Below are 19,739 nucleotides of genomic sequence, written 5' to 3'. Positions count from 1 at the left end.
GTGTGCCAGAGCACAGCAGCTCCACCCTTGTCTGTGGTTTTGATTGTGGGGTTGGGATCAGTATAAAGAGAGTGGAGGACAGAACGTTTCAAAGGGGTGAGATTGGAATATGTCAAGACCATTGATGTCTCAGCAGCAGTTGGAAACATAAAGATCCAGAGAGGGCAGAAGACCAGAAAGAATTGTCCAAGAAGAGGAAAAAAGGCTCAAGGCGGAAAAGGGGGTCTCCAATGGGGGGTGGGTGCAGATTCCTGGTGGAAGAAGTAGACACGGAAACAGAGCTGACAGAAAAAAAGAGTTGGGCATTGGCACTGTGGTGTTTGCAAAACTCAAGATGTAGATGAAGAGGTCAGAGCATTCTGTCTCCAACATGGGAAGGTCAGAGGGGACAGTAAAGACCCAGTAGGGGGTTAGAGTGGGTGTCAATGGAGGGTGTTGAGGGGAGGAGGGTGGGGAGTTGGGATCAGGTGGGAGGCTAGGAGGTGTCACCTCAGCTTTTTTTAAAAATCTTCCACCCACATCCTCCTAGGACCTCTGCTCTGTTGGCCTGTGCACCTCCCCCTTCTTCCCTCTCCCCCGCCTTTTAGTTCATGCCTACCTGCTTTCTGCTCACATTCTGACATGAAACATTGGTGAGATATATTTTTGCTTCCTGTGGAAGCTGCGTGACTACTAAGTTTCTCCAGCACTTTTGTATATTGCAGTAATATCCAAAATGTGTGAATTATGATGAAATGAGATGGGATATGGAGAGAAGGTAGATTGGAGATTAATGTACAAACAAATGGTAGGCAAGTTAGGGATGGTTTTAACCTACTCTTCCTGAAATTTGTACTGAAAAATTCTTCAATTAAATCTGAAGACTGGGTTATTTTTGAAAATTATTTATTTTGAGTGTTTCATCTCATGTACACAATTGGACAAAACATATATTTATGGCTCTGTTCTTTTTCAGTAGCCACGCGTTGTATCCAGCAGAATGAATGGTACGACGACAATCAAATTCAGGAACCGTTTAGGAAGCTTCTGGTCTTTTCCAAACCTTTTCTGTCGACATTCACAGCAACTTCCTCTTCTCAAACTCCTGGGAAAAGGGATAAAAAATAAAGAATAATTCAGTCTCATTAATCAAAACAGGTTTCAGATTGCCTTGTAAATGGAAGCATTTCAATCCCTGATCAGATATAAATTTCATTTTCATGAGTCTCTTTTGTATTTCATCTTGCACCCAACTACATCTCCCCTCTACTATATCTCATACTATACAATCAAAAATTTCTTTGCTCATTGCAAATATAAAAATAAATCAATTCCAATCTGCTGCTCAAAATTTTGAACTACATGCAGATTAAGAACAATTCTTGAATCCTTCCCTGTCCACAGCTCCAAACCTGTCCTCATGAGCATCTGCACTTTAATCTTCCACTGACTACCCCTCAAGCTCTGCAATTCCCTCCCTCTCTGCTGCAAGGTGTCCCTCAAAATCTAACTGGTTAACTAACCAAGGTAAAAATTATCTGGTGCAATTTTCATGTCTGACAAGTGCTGTTTTGTCGCAGGAGGCTTTAAGTGCACTAGAAGTCATTGACAGGCATACGGGGAAACATTCGCCTTCACTTCCCAAAAAAAGGCCAATATCAGGATCCTGAGCCACAGCAATAACTTATCTGCTATCTAGAATGGATTGGTATACAGACTCTCTGATGCTAAGACACTGATGGGCAGTGAGACTGTTGAACTACTCAAACAACTCTCCCAGACTCTACTATATTGTGTGTGTGTGTGTGTGTGTGTGTGTGTGTGTGTGTGTGTGTGTGTGTGTGTGTGTGTGTGTGTGTGTGTTTGTGTGTGTAAGATGTGTTTCCTGCAAAAAGATTATATTCACTTTTAATTTCTTTTAGTATGTCAAGACCCTCTTCCTCTTCACCATCCAATTAATCCCATTAAGACTAATAAACTTTAGTGTTTTATCCATACCATTTTCCAAAAAGATATTGTATAACAATGAAATCTTTCCAGTGTTTTAAATACTGCCATATCATTGCCCTTTTAACAGACATTTCCAACACATACATTTCTCCTCACACACACACACACATATACATAGAGAGGGAAAGAAGGATATTTCTTTTTCTCTCCACACACACACACACACACACACACACGCACACGCACGCACACACACGCACACACAGAGCGTGTATATATAATTTCTATGCATGTGCACTTGTACTGTTTTTGCATTGAGGAAAAGAGAATGCTGTTTCGTTTGGTTGTAGGGGCAGATGATAAATACATTTGAAAATCCCATCTCCCCAGCTGTGTCTGTAAATTAAATTTAAGCAATTAAATCAGTCACGGTGACTATAAATTGAACGGCATTATTCTGTCAGGTTGACTGAGACACAGTAATTTTTTTTATTTTCCACGAGTTAACTCACAGAGCAGGTCGTGAAACAGTAGCCAATAAACATAAATATGTAATAGTGTTCGTAGCAGTATTACAAGTCAAAGAATACAGGGTACAGAGAAAGGTAATAGTAAAAGACCATTTAAGAGACTGATAGCAGCAGGAAAGAAACTGTCCTTAAATCCAAAGGTTTGTGTTTAGAGCACATGCACCTTCTGGCCAACGGAAGTGGGGAGAAGTAAGTATGACCATGCTAGAATAGGTCCATCAATGTGAGCATCTTCCCAGAGTCAGCAGAAGGTTGAGATGAAGCTGAAGAACAGGAGGTTGGTTTGTGATGGCCCTTGGTGCAGTCTTGAAAAGAGCAGTTCTCGTATCAAGCTGTGAGGCACCCAGGCAGGATACCTCTTCTAATCTTTCTTTGGCTTGGCTTCGCGGACGAAGATTTATGGAGGGGGTAAAAAGTCCACGTCAGCTGCAGGCTCGTTTGTGGCTGACAAGTCCGATGCAGGACAGGCAGACACGATTGCAGCGGTTGCAGGGGAAAATTGGTTGGTTGGGGTTGGGTGTTGGGTTTTTCCTCCTTTGCCTTTTGTCAGTGAGGTAGGCTCTGCGGTCTTCTTCAAAGGAGGTTGCTGCCCGCCAAACTGTGAGGCGCCAAGATGCACGGTTTGAGGCGATATCAGCCCACTGGCGGTGGTCAATGTGGCAGGCACCAAGAGATTTCTTTAGGCAGTCCTTGTACCTTTTCTTTGGTGCACCTCTGTCACGGTGGCCAGTGGAGAGCTCGCCATATAACACGATCTTGGGAAGGCGATGGTCCTCCATTCTGGAGACGTGACCCATCCAGCGCAGCTGGATCTTCAGCAGCGTGGACTCGATGCTGTCGACCTCTGCCATCTCGAGTACTTCGACGTTAGGGATGTAAGCGCTCCAATGGATGTTGAGGATGGAGCGGAGACAACGCTGGTGGAAGCGTTCTAGGAGCCGTAGGTGGTGCCGGTAGAGGACCCATGATTCGGTGCCGAACAGGAGTGTGGGTATGACAACGGCTCTGTATACGCTTATCTTTGTGAGGTTTTTCAGTTGGTTGTTTTTCCAGACTCTTTTGTGTAGTCTTCCAAAGGCGCTATTTGCCTTGGCGAGTCTGTTGTCTATCTCATTGTCGATCCTTGCATCTGATGAAATGGTGCAGCCGAGATAGGTAAACTGGTTGACCGTTTTGAGTTTTGTGTGCCCGATGGAGATGTGGGGGGGCTGGTAATCATGGTGGGGAGCTGGCTGATGGAGGACCTCAGTTTTCTTCAGGCTGACTTCCAGGCCAAACATTTTGGCAGTTTCTGCAAAGCAGGACGTCAAGCGCTGAAGAGCTGGCTCTGAATGGGCAACTAAAGCGGCATCATCTGCAAAGAGTAGTTCACGGACAAGTTTCTCTTGTGTCTTGGTGTGAGCTTGCAGGCGCCTCAGATTGAAGAGACTGCCATCCGTGCGGTACCGGATGTAAACAGCGTCTTCTAATGGTGCATCTGTAATTGGTCTTTTTTCTGAAAACTTTATTTAAAGACTTTAAACAACTTACAATCAAACATAACAGAAGAAAGAAAAAACAATTTTTATATATATAAAAAAAACCCACCCACCCTCCCTCCCTCTTCAGCCAACTCCCTTAAGGGGAGCCAAATATAAAAATAAAGCATAGAATGTAGACAGTATTTCAAAGTATTTCTAAATTCATGTACTCCAAATAAGGAGAACACATTCTAACAAAGAAAGAATAATTATCATGCAAATAACATGTAATTTTTTTCCATAATAATACAATTTCTCAACTCATTATGCCAGCGCATTATATTAACCTCCACATTATCTTTCCAAGTACTAGCTACACATTTTCGAGCTACAGATAACACTAGATGTACAAACGCAATTTGAAATTTATCCAACCCTAATCCTTTCAAAGAGACCAAATATCCCAACAAAAAGATCGACGGGTCTAATGGTAATTTAATCTTAAATAATTTTTCCAAAACCAATCTAATTCCTTCCCAAAATGGTTGTACTTTAACACAAGACCAAACAGCATGTAAAAAAGTTCCAATACATAGTCTGTATCGAAAACAAGAGTCCGAATTGCTAAACCCATATTTTTTTCAATTTCTCTGGAGTCAAATATAACTGATGTAAAAAATTATAATTAACCATTCCATATCTGACTTTCATCAATTTAGTTACATTATCAGAACACATAACCTCCCAATTATCTTCCGGAAAAATATAGGTGATCACTTTCCCATTTAAGCCTACATTTCTCCAAGTCTGGTTTATCTTGTAACAATCGATACATATCCAAAATATAACCTTTCTTAGGTACAGAGGAATTCAAAAGCTCAAATTTCATCAACATGGGTAAATTCATTTCTTTACCATAATTATCTTTTATCAAAGCTCTGAGTTGATAATACACAAATAAAGAATTTACAGATATATCAAATTTATCCCTCAATTGGTTAAAGGAAAGAAACTGGCCTTCTTCAAAATAGTCCTGAACTATCTTTATGCCCTGAGAATTCCATCTCTTTAAATGATTATAAAACATTGAAAAAGGAATAAGTTGATTATGATATAACAGGGTTTGGATTGATAATTTACCCTTTGATCCTAAAACCATATTTTGTTTAACCCATATTCTTAACAAAAATAAATTCCCATTTCACTTAAATATAAACTGGTGTATCTCAACTTCAGATACACAAGCCATTTCCACCTTTGCTCAACTCGGAGGGTGGTCCATATCCATCATCTACTAACAAATTTCAACTGAGCTGCTTCATAATAATTTTGAAAATGAGGTAACTGCAATCCATCTAATGCATATTTCCATGTAAGTTTATGCAAAGCTACCCGTGTTAATCTTCCCCTTCATAAAAACTCCCGCATTGCTCTATTCAGATCCTGAAAAAAAAAACCCTTTGAAAGTAAGCATGGTATTGACTGAAACAAATATTGGATTCGAGGAAAAATATTCATTTTAATGCAATTTACTCGACCAATTAATGTTAACGGAAGATCTTTCGATTTAGTCAAATCCATTTTAATAAAGTAACATAATTTAATTTATATAAAGATTGATAATCTTCATTTACTACCACTCCTAACTGAGTTAAGTATTTGGCAAGTCTATTTGCTAACTCCTTCGCTATAATTTTATAGTCTACATTTAATAGAGAAATAGGCCTATACGAAGATACTTTCAATGAATCCCTATCTTTCTTAGGAATCACTGTAATTATAGTACTCGAACAAGATTCCGGTAACAACTGCTCCTCAGTTACTTGCTGCAATACATCCCCAAATACAGAGGATAAATCTTCATAAAATACTTCATAAAATTCCACTGAAAATCCCTCATCTCCTGATGACTTCCCATTCGGCATCTCCGGTATAGCCTCTTTAATCTCAAAATCCGTGAATGGAACTTCCAATTCTTTAACCTCCTCCTCCCCGAAAACAGGTAAATTTAATTTAGATAAATAAGAATCAATAGAACCAGCATCTTGCTTTCCCTCAGAAGTATATAATTTCTGGTAAAATGAATAAAACTGGTTATTAATTTCCTGAGGTTTATAGGTAACTGTTGAGTTCTTTTTCACAGCATTAATAGTTCGTTTTTAACTGCCATGCTAATACCTTATGAGCTCTCTCACCCAATTCATAATAATGTTGCTTAGATCGATAATAAGTTTGTAATGTATTATGATGTAATTTCAACTTCGTTAAAGCAACTTTTTTTATTTTCTGTAACATCTTTCTGAAATTTCTTTTCCAACTCAGTAATTTGTTCCTCCAATGTTAAACTTTCCGCCACATATTGCTTTTTAACTTTCGTGGTATAGCTAATAATTTGCCCATGTAAATATGCTTTCAAAGCATCCCATTCTCAGCTAAAAACAAAGTAATCTGCTCCTTAACAAAAGTAATAAACTGGTTTCTTCAGTAGCATTGAATTAAACTTCCATTGCACCACCTCTGGACTTACACAGGAGAAAAATAACATGGAATGGTCCGATATAACCTGACTTTTATATTCAACCTTGCAAATGTGCCAAAACCAATAAAAAATCTATTCTAGAAAATGAATCATGTCTAGATGAATGAAAAGTCTTTCTCTATAGGTTTTAATCTCCTCCAAACATCAACCAAATTCAAATCAAGGATTTATAGAAGTGAAAACTAAAATGAAGAGATTAGTATTATGAAGCAAGATATTACTGTAGTTAAAAGTGATGTTAGTAGGTGTATAAAATCAGTGAACACTGTACAGGATAATTTTAAAAAGAATGAAGAAGCTTTTTTTGAATGTAAAAACCAAGTGGAGCGTAATAGAGAAAAAGTGGAGGATTCTTTCTTGGATTGGGGGATTCAGAAGAAGGAACTATCGAAGAAGATTGATTCATTAGAAAATCAAAGTTGAAGAAATAATGTAAAAATAGTAGGTCTTCCAGAAGATATGGAAGGTTCTGATCAGGTAAAGTTTTTAAGAAATGGATTCCTGAGGTATTGGGCAAGGAATTTTTTTCAGATGGTCTGGAGTTAGATCGGGCACACAGAGCATTGAGGAAAAAAACATTTCCAGGCCAACCACCACGAGAAGTCCTGATTCGTTGTTTGAAATATCAGGATCGAGAAATGATATTGCGAATGGCGGTGCAGAAGGCACGGCAAAACTAGGCTCCAATGATGGTTCAGAATAACAGAGTGTTTTTCTATGCTGATATGAGTCAAGAAATTATTAGAAGGCGCCGATAATTTAATTCAGCCAAATAAGTATTGTGGCGAAAGGGATATACATTTGCTTTTCGTTATCCAGCTGCATTGAAAGTTTTTAATGGGAACTTTCAATCTCAATTCTCTGAAAATGATCATGATGTATTAATTTTTGCTAATTCATTGCCAGATTTACGAGGAAATAGACGATCGTCATCACTGTCACCTAAGAGGAGGGGAAATGGAAATGGGAAGAATGGAAAACATGGAAAGAATGGGAAGAAAGCTGAATTGACGCAAAGTCTTCTTGCTATTGAAGATCCGGAACAATCATTGGGACTGGAATCATTGGGTTGATTATTTTTGTTTAAGTACTTTGTGAAAGTCTGACTGGGGGTGTGGTGGATGACACTGAGACCTTTGGTCATCTGCCACTAGTGGGTTTTCCCACACCCAGATTTTTAGGGAGCTACTACTTTTTTAATAGTTTGTTTTGGGGACTGTTAGTATTTTTTTCCTTTTTTGGAACATTTACATAAGGGGGGGGTTAGAATATTAAGAGAATTAGAAGGGGAGCATTATTTTATAGTAGTGGAATATATTATTAGATTAAGAAATGTCTAATTTTAAATTTTGCAACTTTTAATGTCCAGGGTTTGAATAACCCAATTAAGCAAAAAATTAAAGTTGATATTGCTTTCTTGCAAGAAGCACACTTGACCGAAAAAGAGCATTTGAAATTGAGGAGAGAGGGGTTTGGTCACGTGTTCTCTTCTTCCTTTAATTCTAAGGCGAGGGATGTTGCGATTTTAATTCATAAGAAATTTCCATTTGAATTGGAATTGTTTGAGGGAAATGCTGGGAGGGTTTTGATGGTTAACTGTAAAATTTTTGCAAAAAAAAAATGGACTTTGTTAAATATTTATGCACCTAATGTAGATGATGAACGGTTCACGTCAGAGGATTTTTTTTTATTGTTAAATCAGGCCAATAATAATATTCTGGTTGGGGGAGATTTTAACTGTGTTTTGGACCCTATATTGGATAGATTTCCGAAGAGTATAAGGAAATACTCTTTGTGGCAACACAAATAGGAGTTTTGATGTAATTGGTCTTCTTGAAGCAGGTAGGAAGGTCACCTTGTAGCAGAGAGAGGTTAAAGATGGCTGTGAATAGTTGGGTCTACCACTAGATTTTTAAAAATCTGGTTTACCTGTGTTCTTCAGGGAAGTAAATTTGCCATTCTTAACTCGTCTGGCCAGTATTAGGCTCCTGAGCCACAGCCATGATAACTTATCTGCTATCTAGAATGGGCTAGCATTCAATCAGTGCAGGTAGCACTCAATACTGGGTAACCAATGCAAGCCAAGATGTCTATATCCTGTTAAAAAAATTAGCCATAAATTGTGCTTCCTTCTGCTGAATGAGAGAAAAGTATGCATACATAACAATTTCAACACAATTAATTTCAGGGATAGAGGCATTCCAGGGAGCAGGTGGGGAAAGATATGCAGATAATCAATAGCAGTTGAGTGCAGTTTGGTCACCTAACTACAGGAAAGATATCAATAGGATTGTAGGAGAGCAGAGATGATTTATAAGGATGTTGCTGGGAGTGGAGAAGCTGAGTGACGGACGGTTAAACAAGTTAGGACTTTATTTTCTGAAGCGTCAGAAAATGATTGGTGATTTGAAATCAACGGCTGGCAAAGGTGAGACAATGCTCCAGATGGCACAGTTAGGTAGTGGTTAGCACAATGATCGGGATTGGACTTTGAATCCCACACCGTCTGTAAGGAGTTTGCACATTCTGTGTGGGTTTTTTTTTCCGGGGCTTTGAAAACGTACCGGGGGCTTGTAGGCCAATTGGGTATAATTAGGTGGCATAGATTCAAAGGCTGAAATGTCCCTGTAACCGTCCTGTATGTCTAAATTTAAATTAAAAACTTTAAACCCCAGTATAAATAAAAGATTATACCTGTTGGTGATACTCTACTTATTTCTATCCTTGGCTGAAACTAATATTTCTTTACCGGATGGAAGCACCTTAGAAGTGATAGAGCTGTGGATAGAGAGGAAGGTTGTCAAAACAAGATAAAGGTCAGTTGGAAATATGGGTCCAAAAGTGACAGCTGGAGTTTAATCCTGACACGGTTGCATTTTGAGTCTTTGACTGGAAGAGACAGTATACAGTAAAAGGCAAGACTAAGAACATTGAAGTAAGGAAGGATCTAGGGGTGCAAGTCCACAGCTCTCCGAAAATGGCAAACACAAGAGGTTAGGGTGGGTAGAGAAGACATTTGGCACGTTTGATTTCATCAGTCGGGACATTGTCTATAAAAGATGGGAAGCACTGTAATATTGCAGTTATAACATTTTTTAGTTAGGCCACATTTGGAGCAGTGTGCGCAGTTCTGGTTGCCACACGCACAATCGGAAAGATGTGGGTGCTTTGGAGAGGAGAAGGTGCAAAAGAGGTTTCCCAAGATCTTGCATTAACTGGGAGCGATTGGATAAACTTGGATTACTTCCTCTGGAGTATCGGGGCAGGGTAGGGGGTGGGGGAGGGCTGATAAAAAAACCATAAAATTATGAGAGGCACAAACAGGTTGGGCCATCAAGGTAGATTCAAAGTGAAAGGTGGAGAGTTTAAAGGAGATTTGTGGCAGTTTATTCCCCTCCCTGCACAGAGCAGTGGGTGCCTGGAACATGCTCCCACATGGGCTGGGAGAAGCAGGTACAACAGTAATGTTTCGGAAGCCTTTGCACAGGCATAGAATGGAACGATATAGACCACGTGCAGGCAGATTGGATTAGTTTCATTGGTGGTCATGGTTGGTGGAAGCATGATGGGCTGAATGGCCTGTTCCTATTTCACCATCCTCGCTCCAATTACCATTTGATAATTTTTCTATGGATGAGCTCACACATGGCTTTGATGATCCAAAGTCAAGTAATTCACTGCAATTCCACATCAGGGCAAACAGATCAAGCAAAGACTCCAAAAACAGCTGTGTAACGACGATCCTTAGCTCTTAAGCACTCTGCTTGCAGCTGTTGATCATAAATAACTCAATGCAAATTGCTTCCGAGAAATAAAAAAAAATCAACTGCAATAAATTTAACCTGGAGTTGTTTTTTTTTTAAATTTAGCACATTAATCCCACTTTCAATAAAAATGTTTCTCTGTCTAAAATGGGTTCTCTTCTGCTTAATTGTTCGATTTAAAACACAGAGCAAAGTGATGCTGCCTACCCTATAGTTCTTAATCAATTCTCGTCCATTCACTGAAAACATTTGTCCGTCCTTCAATCTGCTGCAGCAGATTCCCTTCTGGCTCAGTTTCATGGGCAGACAGAGAAAAAAAAAATGTAGGAGAGCCACAGACAGCACAGAAATCTTTCTTTCAATTTACTTTGCTGGATGCTAAGGTATTTTATGGCATGTTGTGTATTATCTGTAAATTTATTTCTCTCCTACGGCTTTCATCCCTGGTAGTGGTTTGTACATCTGCCGAGATTTATCATGAATGCAAAACTCACTGCTCTTCCTCCTTCTACCTTCACGAGTCAAGTCAAGCTTATTATTATCTGATCGCACAAGTACAACCTGATGAAACGGCATTCACCAGTCCTCGGTGCAAAATGTGCAGACGCACCGTCAGACATAACACATATTCATGTGCAGGACAAGTACTCATCTATACAATTAATTAAGTAAATATTGTTTTCTAAATGGCCGAGTCTCGGATGGTCAGCGTGAGCAGTTCCTTTGATCATTCAGCATTCTCACTGCCTGTAGGGAAAAAGCTGTTCCTCGGCCTGGGGGAGCTGGCTCTGATACTCCTGTATCTCGTCCACGACGAGAGCAGCTGAAAGATGCTGTGTGGGGGTGGAAAGGGTCCTCAATGATTTTGTTAGCTTTTATTTTTAAATTATTTTTTCATTCAGTGAATGCTTTGCCAAAAAAAATTGTCTTTTAAAAGATCAATGCAGCTTCTGTCCTGAATAGAAATACAGATTTCAAAAAAAAACCCCTTTGCATCCAGGCATCACTATTACATTACAATAAGCCATGGACCGACTGTTCTTCTTAATAAAGCAGGCGTGGCTGACAGTAGAAGATGGAATTTAAAAATAGTACAGATGCACCTTAACAATAGCCTCCAATTTGGAAAATCATACTTCAGGTCACACCAGAGAGGAATGCCTGATGTAGGCTGAATACTGCAATGAGGTACTGAGGGAGGGTGGATGAGGCATTATAATCTGTGCCATTGTCTGTTTTCTCAGCCAGATAAAAGATCCAATTGCAGTATTCAAAGCAAAGAGAAAAGATGTTCTCTATAGTCCTGGACAATAATTTGCCTTCCATTAACAGGACAGAAACAGAAATTGGTCACGTTTGGTCTGCTGCAGAGTGTTGCGCAGAATCCTGCTGCATGTCTGTATTATGCAAAAATGGCATCATAACCCAATAACACGGAATTTAAAAAAATTAAATTTGACATACGGCACCGTAACAGGTCCTTTATGGCCCACGAGACCATGCTGCTAAGTTACACCCAATCCCCATACACTTTGAAGAGTGGGAAGAAACTAGAGCGTGCGGAGGAAACTCACGCAGGCACGGGGAGAATGCACAGATTCAAACACCATTCCAAACGCTGGCACTGAAAAGGCGTTACATTACCACTATACTAACCTTGCTGCCTATTAAATGTCCTTATTATGAAGTTATAAAAAAGGCACAGAATAAATGGCATTTTTAAAAAAATTTAGAGTTGTACACAGCTGGGGCCTGTGGGTTACCAGATGCTGAAATGACTGAAATTCTAACTGGTAACAGTCAGGAATTTAGAAGTCTTTAACTCCTAGCTATGTTGAGAATACAAATAAACTGGATTAAATTTGAAATTGCATCATTATTTCAGTCTTTGTTTATCAAAACAGGAGTTGTAGAGTCATACAGCATGGAAACAGGCCCTTCCACCCACCTTGCTGACCCAAGGGTATTAAAGGTTACGGTGAGAAGGCGGGGACGGGGTACTGAACTTTAAGATTAGCCATGATTTCGTTGAATGGCGGAGCAGGCTCAAAGGGTCGAATGACCTACTCCTGCTCCTATGTTTCTAAATGTCCCAGCCGCCTGTATTTGGCCCATATCCCTTGAAACCTCTCTTCAATTTTTTTCATTATACAATAGTACCTGCCTCAACCACCTCCTCTGAGAGCCTGTTCCATGCATTTATCACTCATAAAATGCTACAACACTGAAAACAGGCCACTCGGATCCTCAAGTCTGTGCCAACCATCATCTCCCTAGACCCACTGACCTGCTCCCAGTCCATAACCCTTCAGGTCTCTCCCATCCATGTACATTATCTATCCAATTTATTCATAGAACTTAAGATTGAGTCCACACCCATCACATCAGATGGAAGCTCATTCCACACTCCCACCATTTTCTGAGTGAAGAAGTTCCTACTAATGTTCCCCCAAATCTTTCCCCTTTCAACCTAAAGTCATGACCTCTCGTATTTATCTCTCCTAATCTAAGTGGAAAGAGCCAACTCACATTTACTTTGTCTATACCCTGCATAATTTTGTAAACCTCTTATCAAATCTTCCCTCATTCTTCTTCGCTCCAAGGAATAAAGTCCTAACTTGTTTAATCTTACCCTGTAACTCAACTCCTAAAGACCCGGCAACATCCTAGCAAATCTTCTGTGAACTCGTTCAATCTTATTGATATCTTTCCTGTAGTTAGGTATCCAAAACTGCATACAATATTCCAAATTTGGCCTCACCAATGTCTTAAACAACTTCAACCATAACGTCTCAACTCCTATAGTCAATACTTTGATTTATAAAAGGTAAGATACCAAAAGCTTTCTTTATAACCCTGTCCATATGCGACAACCCCTTCAGGAATAATGTATTTGTATTCCCAGCGCTCTCTGCTCCTCCACGCTCTTCAGTGCCCGATCAGTTACTATATATCTCCTACCTTGGTTTGCCCTTCCAAAATGATTCACCTCATACTTGTCTACATTAAACTCCATCTGCCATTTTTTGGCCCATTCTCCTAGCTGGTCCACATTCCTCGGCAAGCTTTGAAAATCTTCCTCTCTGTCCACAACATCTCCTATCTGCGTGTCATCAGCAAACATGCTGATCCAATTCACCAAATTATCATCCAGATACAACAAACAACAATGGTCCTAGCCCTGATCCCTGAGGCACACCATTAGTCACAGGCCTCCAGTCTGAGAAGCAACCATCCACTACCTCTCTGTCTTCTCCCAACCAGCCAATTTCAAATCCAGTTTACAACCTATCCTCAAATTCACTCATGTCCATGTAGTCAACATCCACAGCCCTTCCTTCATCTACCTTCCTGCTAACCTCCTCGAAAAACTCTGCAAGATTCATTAAACACGAACTACCACGCACAAAGCCACGCCGACTATCCTTAATCACCCCATGACTGTCCAAATACCTAGATATTCTGTCTCTCAGAACTCCCTCCAACAATTTATCCACCGCTGATGTCAGGCTCACCAGCCCTATAACTACCTTATTTATCTTTGGAGCCCTTTTTAAACAATGGGACAACATGAGCTACCCTCCAATCCTCTGGAACATCACCCGTGGCTAAGAACATTTTGAATATATCTGCCATGGCCCCTGAAATTTCTACTCTAGTCTTCCTCAAGGTCCGAGGGAATATCAGATCCAGCCCAGGTGATTTATCTGCCTTTATTCGCAGTGAGGCAGCAAGAACCTCCTCTTCCTTAAACTTCATCTGTTCAATAATTCTTCTGTCTGTTTCCCTTCCTTCCTTATACACTACGCCAGTTTCCTGAGTAAATACTGATGCAAAAAAAACATTTAAGATCTCCCCATTCCATGCGGCTCCACACATAGTTGACCACTCGGATCCTCTAGGGGACCACTTTTGTCCCTTACTATCCTTCGGGTTTTACCTCCATATTATCCACCAGAGCAGCCTCATGTCTCCTTTTTGCCTTCCTGATTTCTTTCTTGATTACCTTCTTGCTCTTTTCATACTCTTCAAGTGCCTTGTTGCCTACACTTGCTATATATCTCCCTCTTTTTCTTAACCAGATCTCCAATATCCCTTGAAAATTAGGGTTCCCTCTGCCTGGTAACTTTAATCCTAATGGGAACATGCAGATTCTGCACTTGCAAGATTTCTCCCCCCGTGTAAAGAAAAGTTGCATCTCATTTTGCTATTAAATCTCTCCTGCCTCACCTTAAGCTCACGTTCTCTGCTTATTGATTCCCCTACGCTGGGCAAAAATACTTTCCGCATTCACCAGATTGATTTTTCTCATGGTCTTGTACACTCCTAAGAGATCACCCCTCATCCTTCCAGCACTTCAAGGAACAAAGCCCAAGCCTGCAAAACTACCCCCTGTAGCTGAGGCCGTGAGTACTGGCAACATCATCCAAACTCTTCTCCGTTCTTTCTCCAGCTTCAGGTCTTTCCTGCAGCATGGTGACTAAAATGGAACAGAATACCCCAAATGGGGCCTCAAATACACCTTATACAACTGCAACATGATCTCCCAACTTTTATACGCAATAGTCTCATGGATTCAAGTTTTTAACCACCCTTCCTACCTGTGCCTCCACTTCAATACCTATATTCCATGACACCCCTCTGCTCTACAACAGTCCCCAGATCTCTACTGTTCACTGTGTAGGTCCTATCCATGTTACATTTCCCAAAATGCAACACCTTCTATTTCTTCGTATTATAATCCATCAACCATTCGTCTGCTCACTTGCCCAACCGATCATGGTTCTGCTGCAATCTTTGGCAACATTCTTCACTACCTACAATATCAGTGTCATCCATAAACTTGCTAATTGTGCCACACACGTTTTCATCTAAATAATTAATATTGATGACAAACAGCAATGGGCCCAGAACTGAACTCTGTGGCGCACCACTAGTCACAGGCTCCCCTTCCAAAAAACAATCCTCCACCATCATCCTCTGATTTATTCCATGAAGCCAATTTTCTATCCATTTATTGTACATACATGACATCACGTACAATCCTGAGATTCTTTTTCCTGCGGGGGAGGCAGAATTACCACTTAATTGGCAGAGCCATAAAAATGACTCAACATACACATGTAAACAAATAAAGTAATGTAAACAAACTGACTATGCAATACGAGAGAAATAAAATCAATAAAGTGCAAAGAGTCCTTAAATGGGTCCCTGATAGAGTTTGTTGTTGAAGAGTTTAATGGGAGAGGGCTAGCAGCTGTTCCTGAACCTAGTGGTGTGAATCTTATCTCTTCCCTGATGGTAGCAGTGAGAACGGAGCGTGCGCTGGATGGTGTGGATCCGTGACGATTGATGCTGCTCTTCAATGGCAGTGTTCCCTGTAGATGTTCTAAATGGTGGGGAGGGTTTTGCCTGTGATGTCCTGGGTTGTGTCCACTACCTTTTGGAAGGCTTTCCACTCAGTGGGATTGGTGTCCCAATACCAGACTGTGATGCAGCCAGACAGCACACTTTCCACACTCTTCTGTAGAAATTTGCCAGGTTTTCTAATGTCATGCCCAACCTCCTCAAACTCCTGATGAAGTAGATGTGCTTTCTTCACGATACCATATGTGTGGTAGCTCTAGGAAAGATCCTCCAAGATAGTGGCTCCCAAGAACTTAAATTTGCTAACCTTCTCCACCTCTGATTCCCCTATGATCAGTGGATTGTATACCTCTGGTTTTCCCCTCCTGAAGTCAACAAACAGCTCCTTGGTTTTGGTGACATTGGTGCACCATTCAGCCAACTTTTCAATCTCCCTCCTCTATGCTGTCTCATTATTACTTTTTATACAACCCACTACCATGACATCGACAACAAATTTGTAGATGGTATTGCTGTCATACTGAGCCACAAAGTCATAGGTGCAGAGCGAGCAGAGCAAGGGGCTAAGAACACAGGACTGTTGTGCTCCACTACTGATCAAGCTTATGGAGGAGATGTTTTTAACCAATCCTTACTGATTGTGGTCTGGAAATGCGGATCCAATTACACAGTGGAGTGTTGAGTCCCAGTCTTGGAGTTTGCTGATCAATTTTGAGGGGATGACGGTGTTAATGCTGAACTGTAGTTGATAAAGAGCACCCTGATGTAAGCATCTTTTGCTGTCCAGGCTTTCCAGGGCTTTGTGTCGAGCCAGTGAGATGGCATTTGCCGTAGACCTGTTGCTACGATTGGAACAGATCTATGTCGCCGCTTCAACACCATGATATGCTGTCTCACTATTAAGGTCGTCTTTATAATAACAGACGCAAAGAAACTCTCATATGCTGTGCATTGCTGCCACTCAGTGGTATTTGCAAGTACTGAACTTGCATTTTAGTAGACCTGTTGTCAAGCCTAATCTTTGACTAAAGTCAAAAGCCAGCTTTACAAAAACAATTATGACTAGAAAAAAATTAGGGCTGTGGAAATTAATTTTGAACAGTGATTTAACGGTGAAAACAAAAGAGGCTGCTGTGCTGATAAACAACATCCATGTTTTATAATGCACAGACAGAGCTGCTTCACCCAAGACTATCAGAAATGACTGAGTGAATGCAGCTCGTGTAGCAGGTTGTGAGCGAGTGCAGAGAAAAGACTGAGGCAACAGGCTGGGAGCTCGAGTATCACAACTGCTTTAACTTGAATTCTACGCTTTAAGCCCGTCTCTGGTTCCACCCCCTACTTTCCGGCACTTACATCACAATGACGTAAGTGCGCAGGCGCCCTTCTGAACTGGACCGGAAGAGACGATCCCGCAACTCCATCTTTGCCGTGGCTGCCCTGCTGACCGGGCACGACAAGTGGGACTGGTTCGCTGCTACAAACATGTGCGTCACCATACAAGCACCCTCCCCCCTTGCGATGCGTCGAGTGAGGTGTGCTGTTTCGGTGGCTGACCCCTAAGTATAGGTGGGGGGAACTGTACTGGTTGGAACAAGTCCAGGTGGGCTGATTTCAAACCGTCCAGTGTGAATAACTGCTCCTTGCCCCCAACGTCAAGAGTGAACGTGGATGTGTTTCTTTGCAGCATCTTGTATGGTCCTTCATAAGGTCGCTGAAGGGGAGTCCTGTGCATGCCCCTTCTCATGAATACATACTCACAGGAGGACAAGTCTGGGGGGTAGTTGCAGGGCAGTTGACCATGTAGCGATGGCAGCGGTAGTGCAAGGGAGCCCAGTTTGTCTCGCAACCTCTGGCCAATGAGTTAACCTGCCCACCGTCAGCAGATAGCGCAACCCTTGGGAGACTGGCAAGGACCTGAGTATGTCGAGGTGGACGTACTGGAACCTGAAGGTTGGGGTGTCAAACTGCTGGACTTGGTGAGCTGCTGGATCTTGGCAGATTGGCCGTCTGTGCAGGTTTATGCCCACTCTGTGATCTGTTTACGAAGGGAGTGCCAAAGAAATTTTGCGGACACCAGCCACCCTGTTGTGCGGATGGAGTGGTGCGACAAACCATACATTATGTCGATAATCATTCTCCTCCATTGGGCGGGGTCTGGAGGTCGGGGTTGGCTTGTGGAGACGTCACAGAGGAGCAAAGTTCTCTTGGTGTTAAGTGGGAGGTCTTGGAGCTGCAATCCTGGGACAGCAGTTCTGAAGCTGAGTATCTCAGGGTCATCTTACTGGACGTGAGCCAGATCGTGGTAGTTGATGCCCTGAGCCATTGCGTTGACCACTGGCCTGGAGAGTGCATCAGCGACAACATTGTGTTTTCCGTATATATGTCAAATAGGGGTGGTGTCGCCAAAATGTACAGGAATTTGCCTCTTGCCAAAGGTTTTGATGGTAATGTTGTTAGCAACGCGTAGGGATGGACCCTGGAGGTCTCATGCGTGTCTCGAGGAGCCTGAGATCCTGACCCAGAAGAAGGCTGTTCAGTTGGCCAGCCACCACAGCCACTAACGGTGATTGGCCCCATTGTTTCCCAGGAACGAGCATGGCTGGCAGCACCTGCATGCTGTCGCACCCCAATGCTGATGGCAGAAGCACCATTTTGGATCGGGCCTTTCTGCTCTCTGGCAGGGCGGGACCTGCTCACATGGTGGATTGGACTTGGCATTGTTTTTGGCGGCAACCATGTAATGTGGTTAACTTGAGTCTATGGCATCACACTTGGAACAGTAGAGAACGTCAGCTCATGCCGCAACCTTGCGTGGGTTTGCTGAAATCTGCGTCAAGAGTCTTTGGGCTTCTGATCGAGGAACTCCTGCTCGAACATGAGGCAGGAACTGTGCCCTTCTGCTAGTTGTGAGCATCTTGTCCATGGGGGTTCTATCACCTGAGCTGTTCAAGTGAAAGAGCTTGGCAGCCCTCTAGCATCATGAGAGGCCGTACATGCTAATGAGGAGGTTTTTAAGAGACATGGATTTACTTTCCTCTGGCGGTGCCTGGATGAGGTCATCGACTTGTGAGGTGGCTTCCTGGTCGAGCGAGCTGACAACGTAGCAGTATCTCGTCGAATCGGAGGTTATCAGTTTGATCTGGAACTGGGCCTCCGTCCACTTGGCCGAACCAAGTGCAGGGCCTGTTCGTTCAGAGTGTTGGCAGCTTCAATGCGATGGTCCCTGTGGCTGCAGATACCATTGTGCTGAGCCTTCAGGACTTGGAGACACTTTGGGGTCACCAATGTAGTGAGTTGTGAGCGAGCGCAGCGAAAAGACTGAGGCAACAGGCTGAGAGCTCGAGTATCACAACTGCTTTACTTAGAATTCCTCTCTGTGGCCTTTAAGCCCGTCTCCGGTTCCACCCCCTGCGTTCCGGTACTCGTGTCACAATGATGCAAGTGCATTGGCGACCTTCCGATCTGGACCGGAAGAGAGAATCCTGCGACACTATCTTTGCCATCGCCGCCCACTGACTATGCGTGATAAGCGGGGCCGGTTCGTTGCTACAAACAGGTGCGTCGCCATGCTCAGTTGATTCTCCTTTCCATCAATTCTATCTATTTTTCCCATTGGCTTGGGAAAGAAGTCAACATACAGTAAAGGCCCTGGTACCCGGCATCTATGGGGATTGGTAGATGCTGGATAAGTCAATTTTCTGGTTGCTTGAGACTACATGTTGCATGGATTGGTGAACAATGTAATTATTAACCTATTTATTTTCCATGATATATAGCCAGTTGTTTGAGGCTGCCGGTTGCTTGAATTCCAGATAACGGAGATTTTACTGTATTAAAAGACACACTTTATCCTGGTCATCTCTGCACCACCTACCCCCCACCCCATCCCACCCCAGGTCACGCTGAAGATGCACGACTTTGAAAATGCATATCATCAGTTTCAAGGATTTTATTTTGCACTGTCCAATTCAATTAAAATGTTCAATGATGACTGAATGAAGCCAAAGCTTGCTCTAAGCAGCTAGAATTAAATCTTTGTTTCAAAGCTAGGAAGCCCACCAAGATCCCAAGTAGGATTGAATATCAACTAAGCTGAAATTAACCATCACCTGTTGAAGTGCCGGCAGTAACAGCTGCATGAGCAGGC

The 19,739-nt window shown here is 42.0% G+C and overlaps 1 protein-coding gene across 1 annotated transcript in view; it reads right to left on the bottom strand.

The window, feature by feature from the left end:
* Positions 1-868: 868 nt before the first annotated feature.
* suclg1 (succinate-CoA ligase GDP/ADP-forming subunit alph) overlaps positions 869-19,739 on the bottom strand; it is a 129,617-nt gene continuing 110,746 nt past the window's right edge. The window contains exon 9 of the mRNA XM_069923541.1: positions 869-1,084. Coding sequence (XP_069779642.1) covers positions 1,058-1,084 — 27 coding nt within the window. The 3' untranslated portion in view covers positions 869-1,057. The remainder of the gene's footprint in view (positions 1,085-19,739) is intronic.

This window comes from Narcine bancroftii, chromosome 3, assembly GCF_036971445.1.
Source record: "Narcine bancroftii isolate sNarBan1 chromosome 3, sNarBan1.hap1, whole genome shotgun sequence".
NCBI lineage: Eukaryota > Metazoa > Chordata > Chondrichthyes > Torpediniformes > Narcinidae > Narcine > Narcine bancroftii.
Note: the sequence above shows the minus strand (reverse complement) of the source record. Positions and strands in the feature narration are given on the sequence as shown.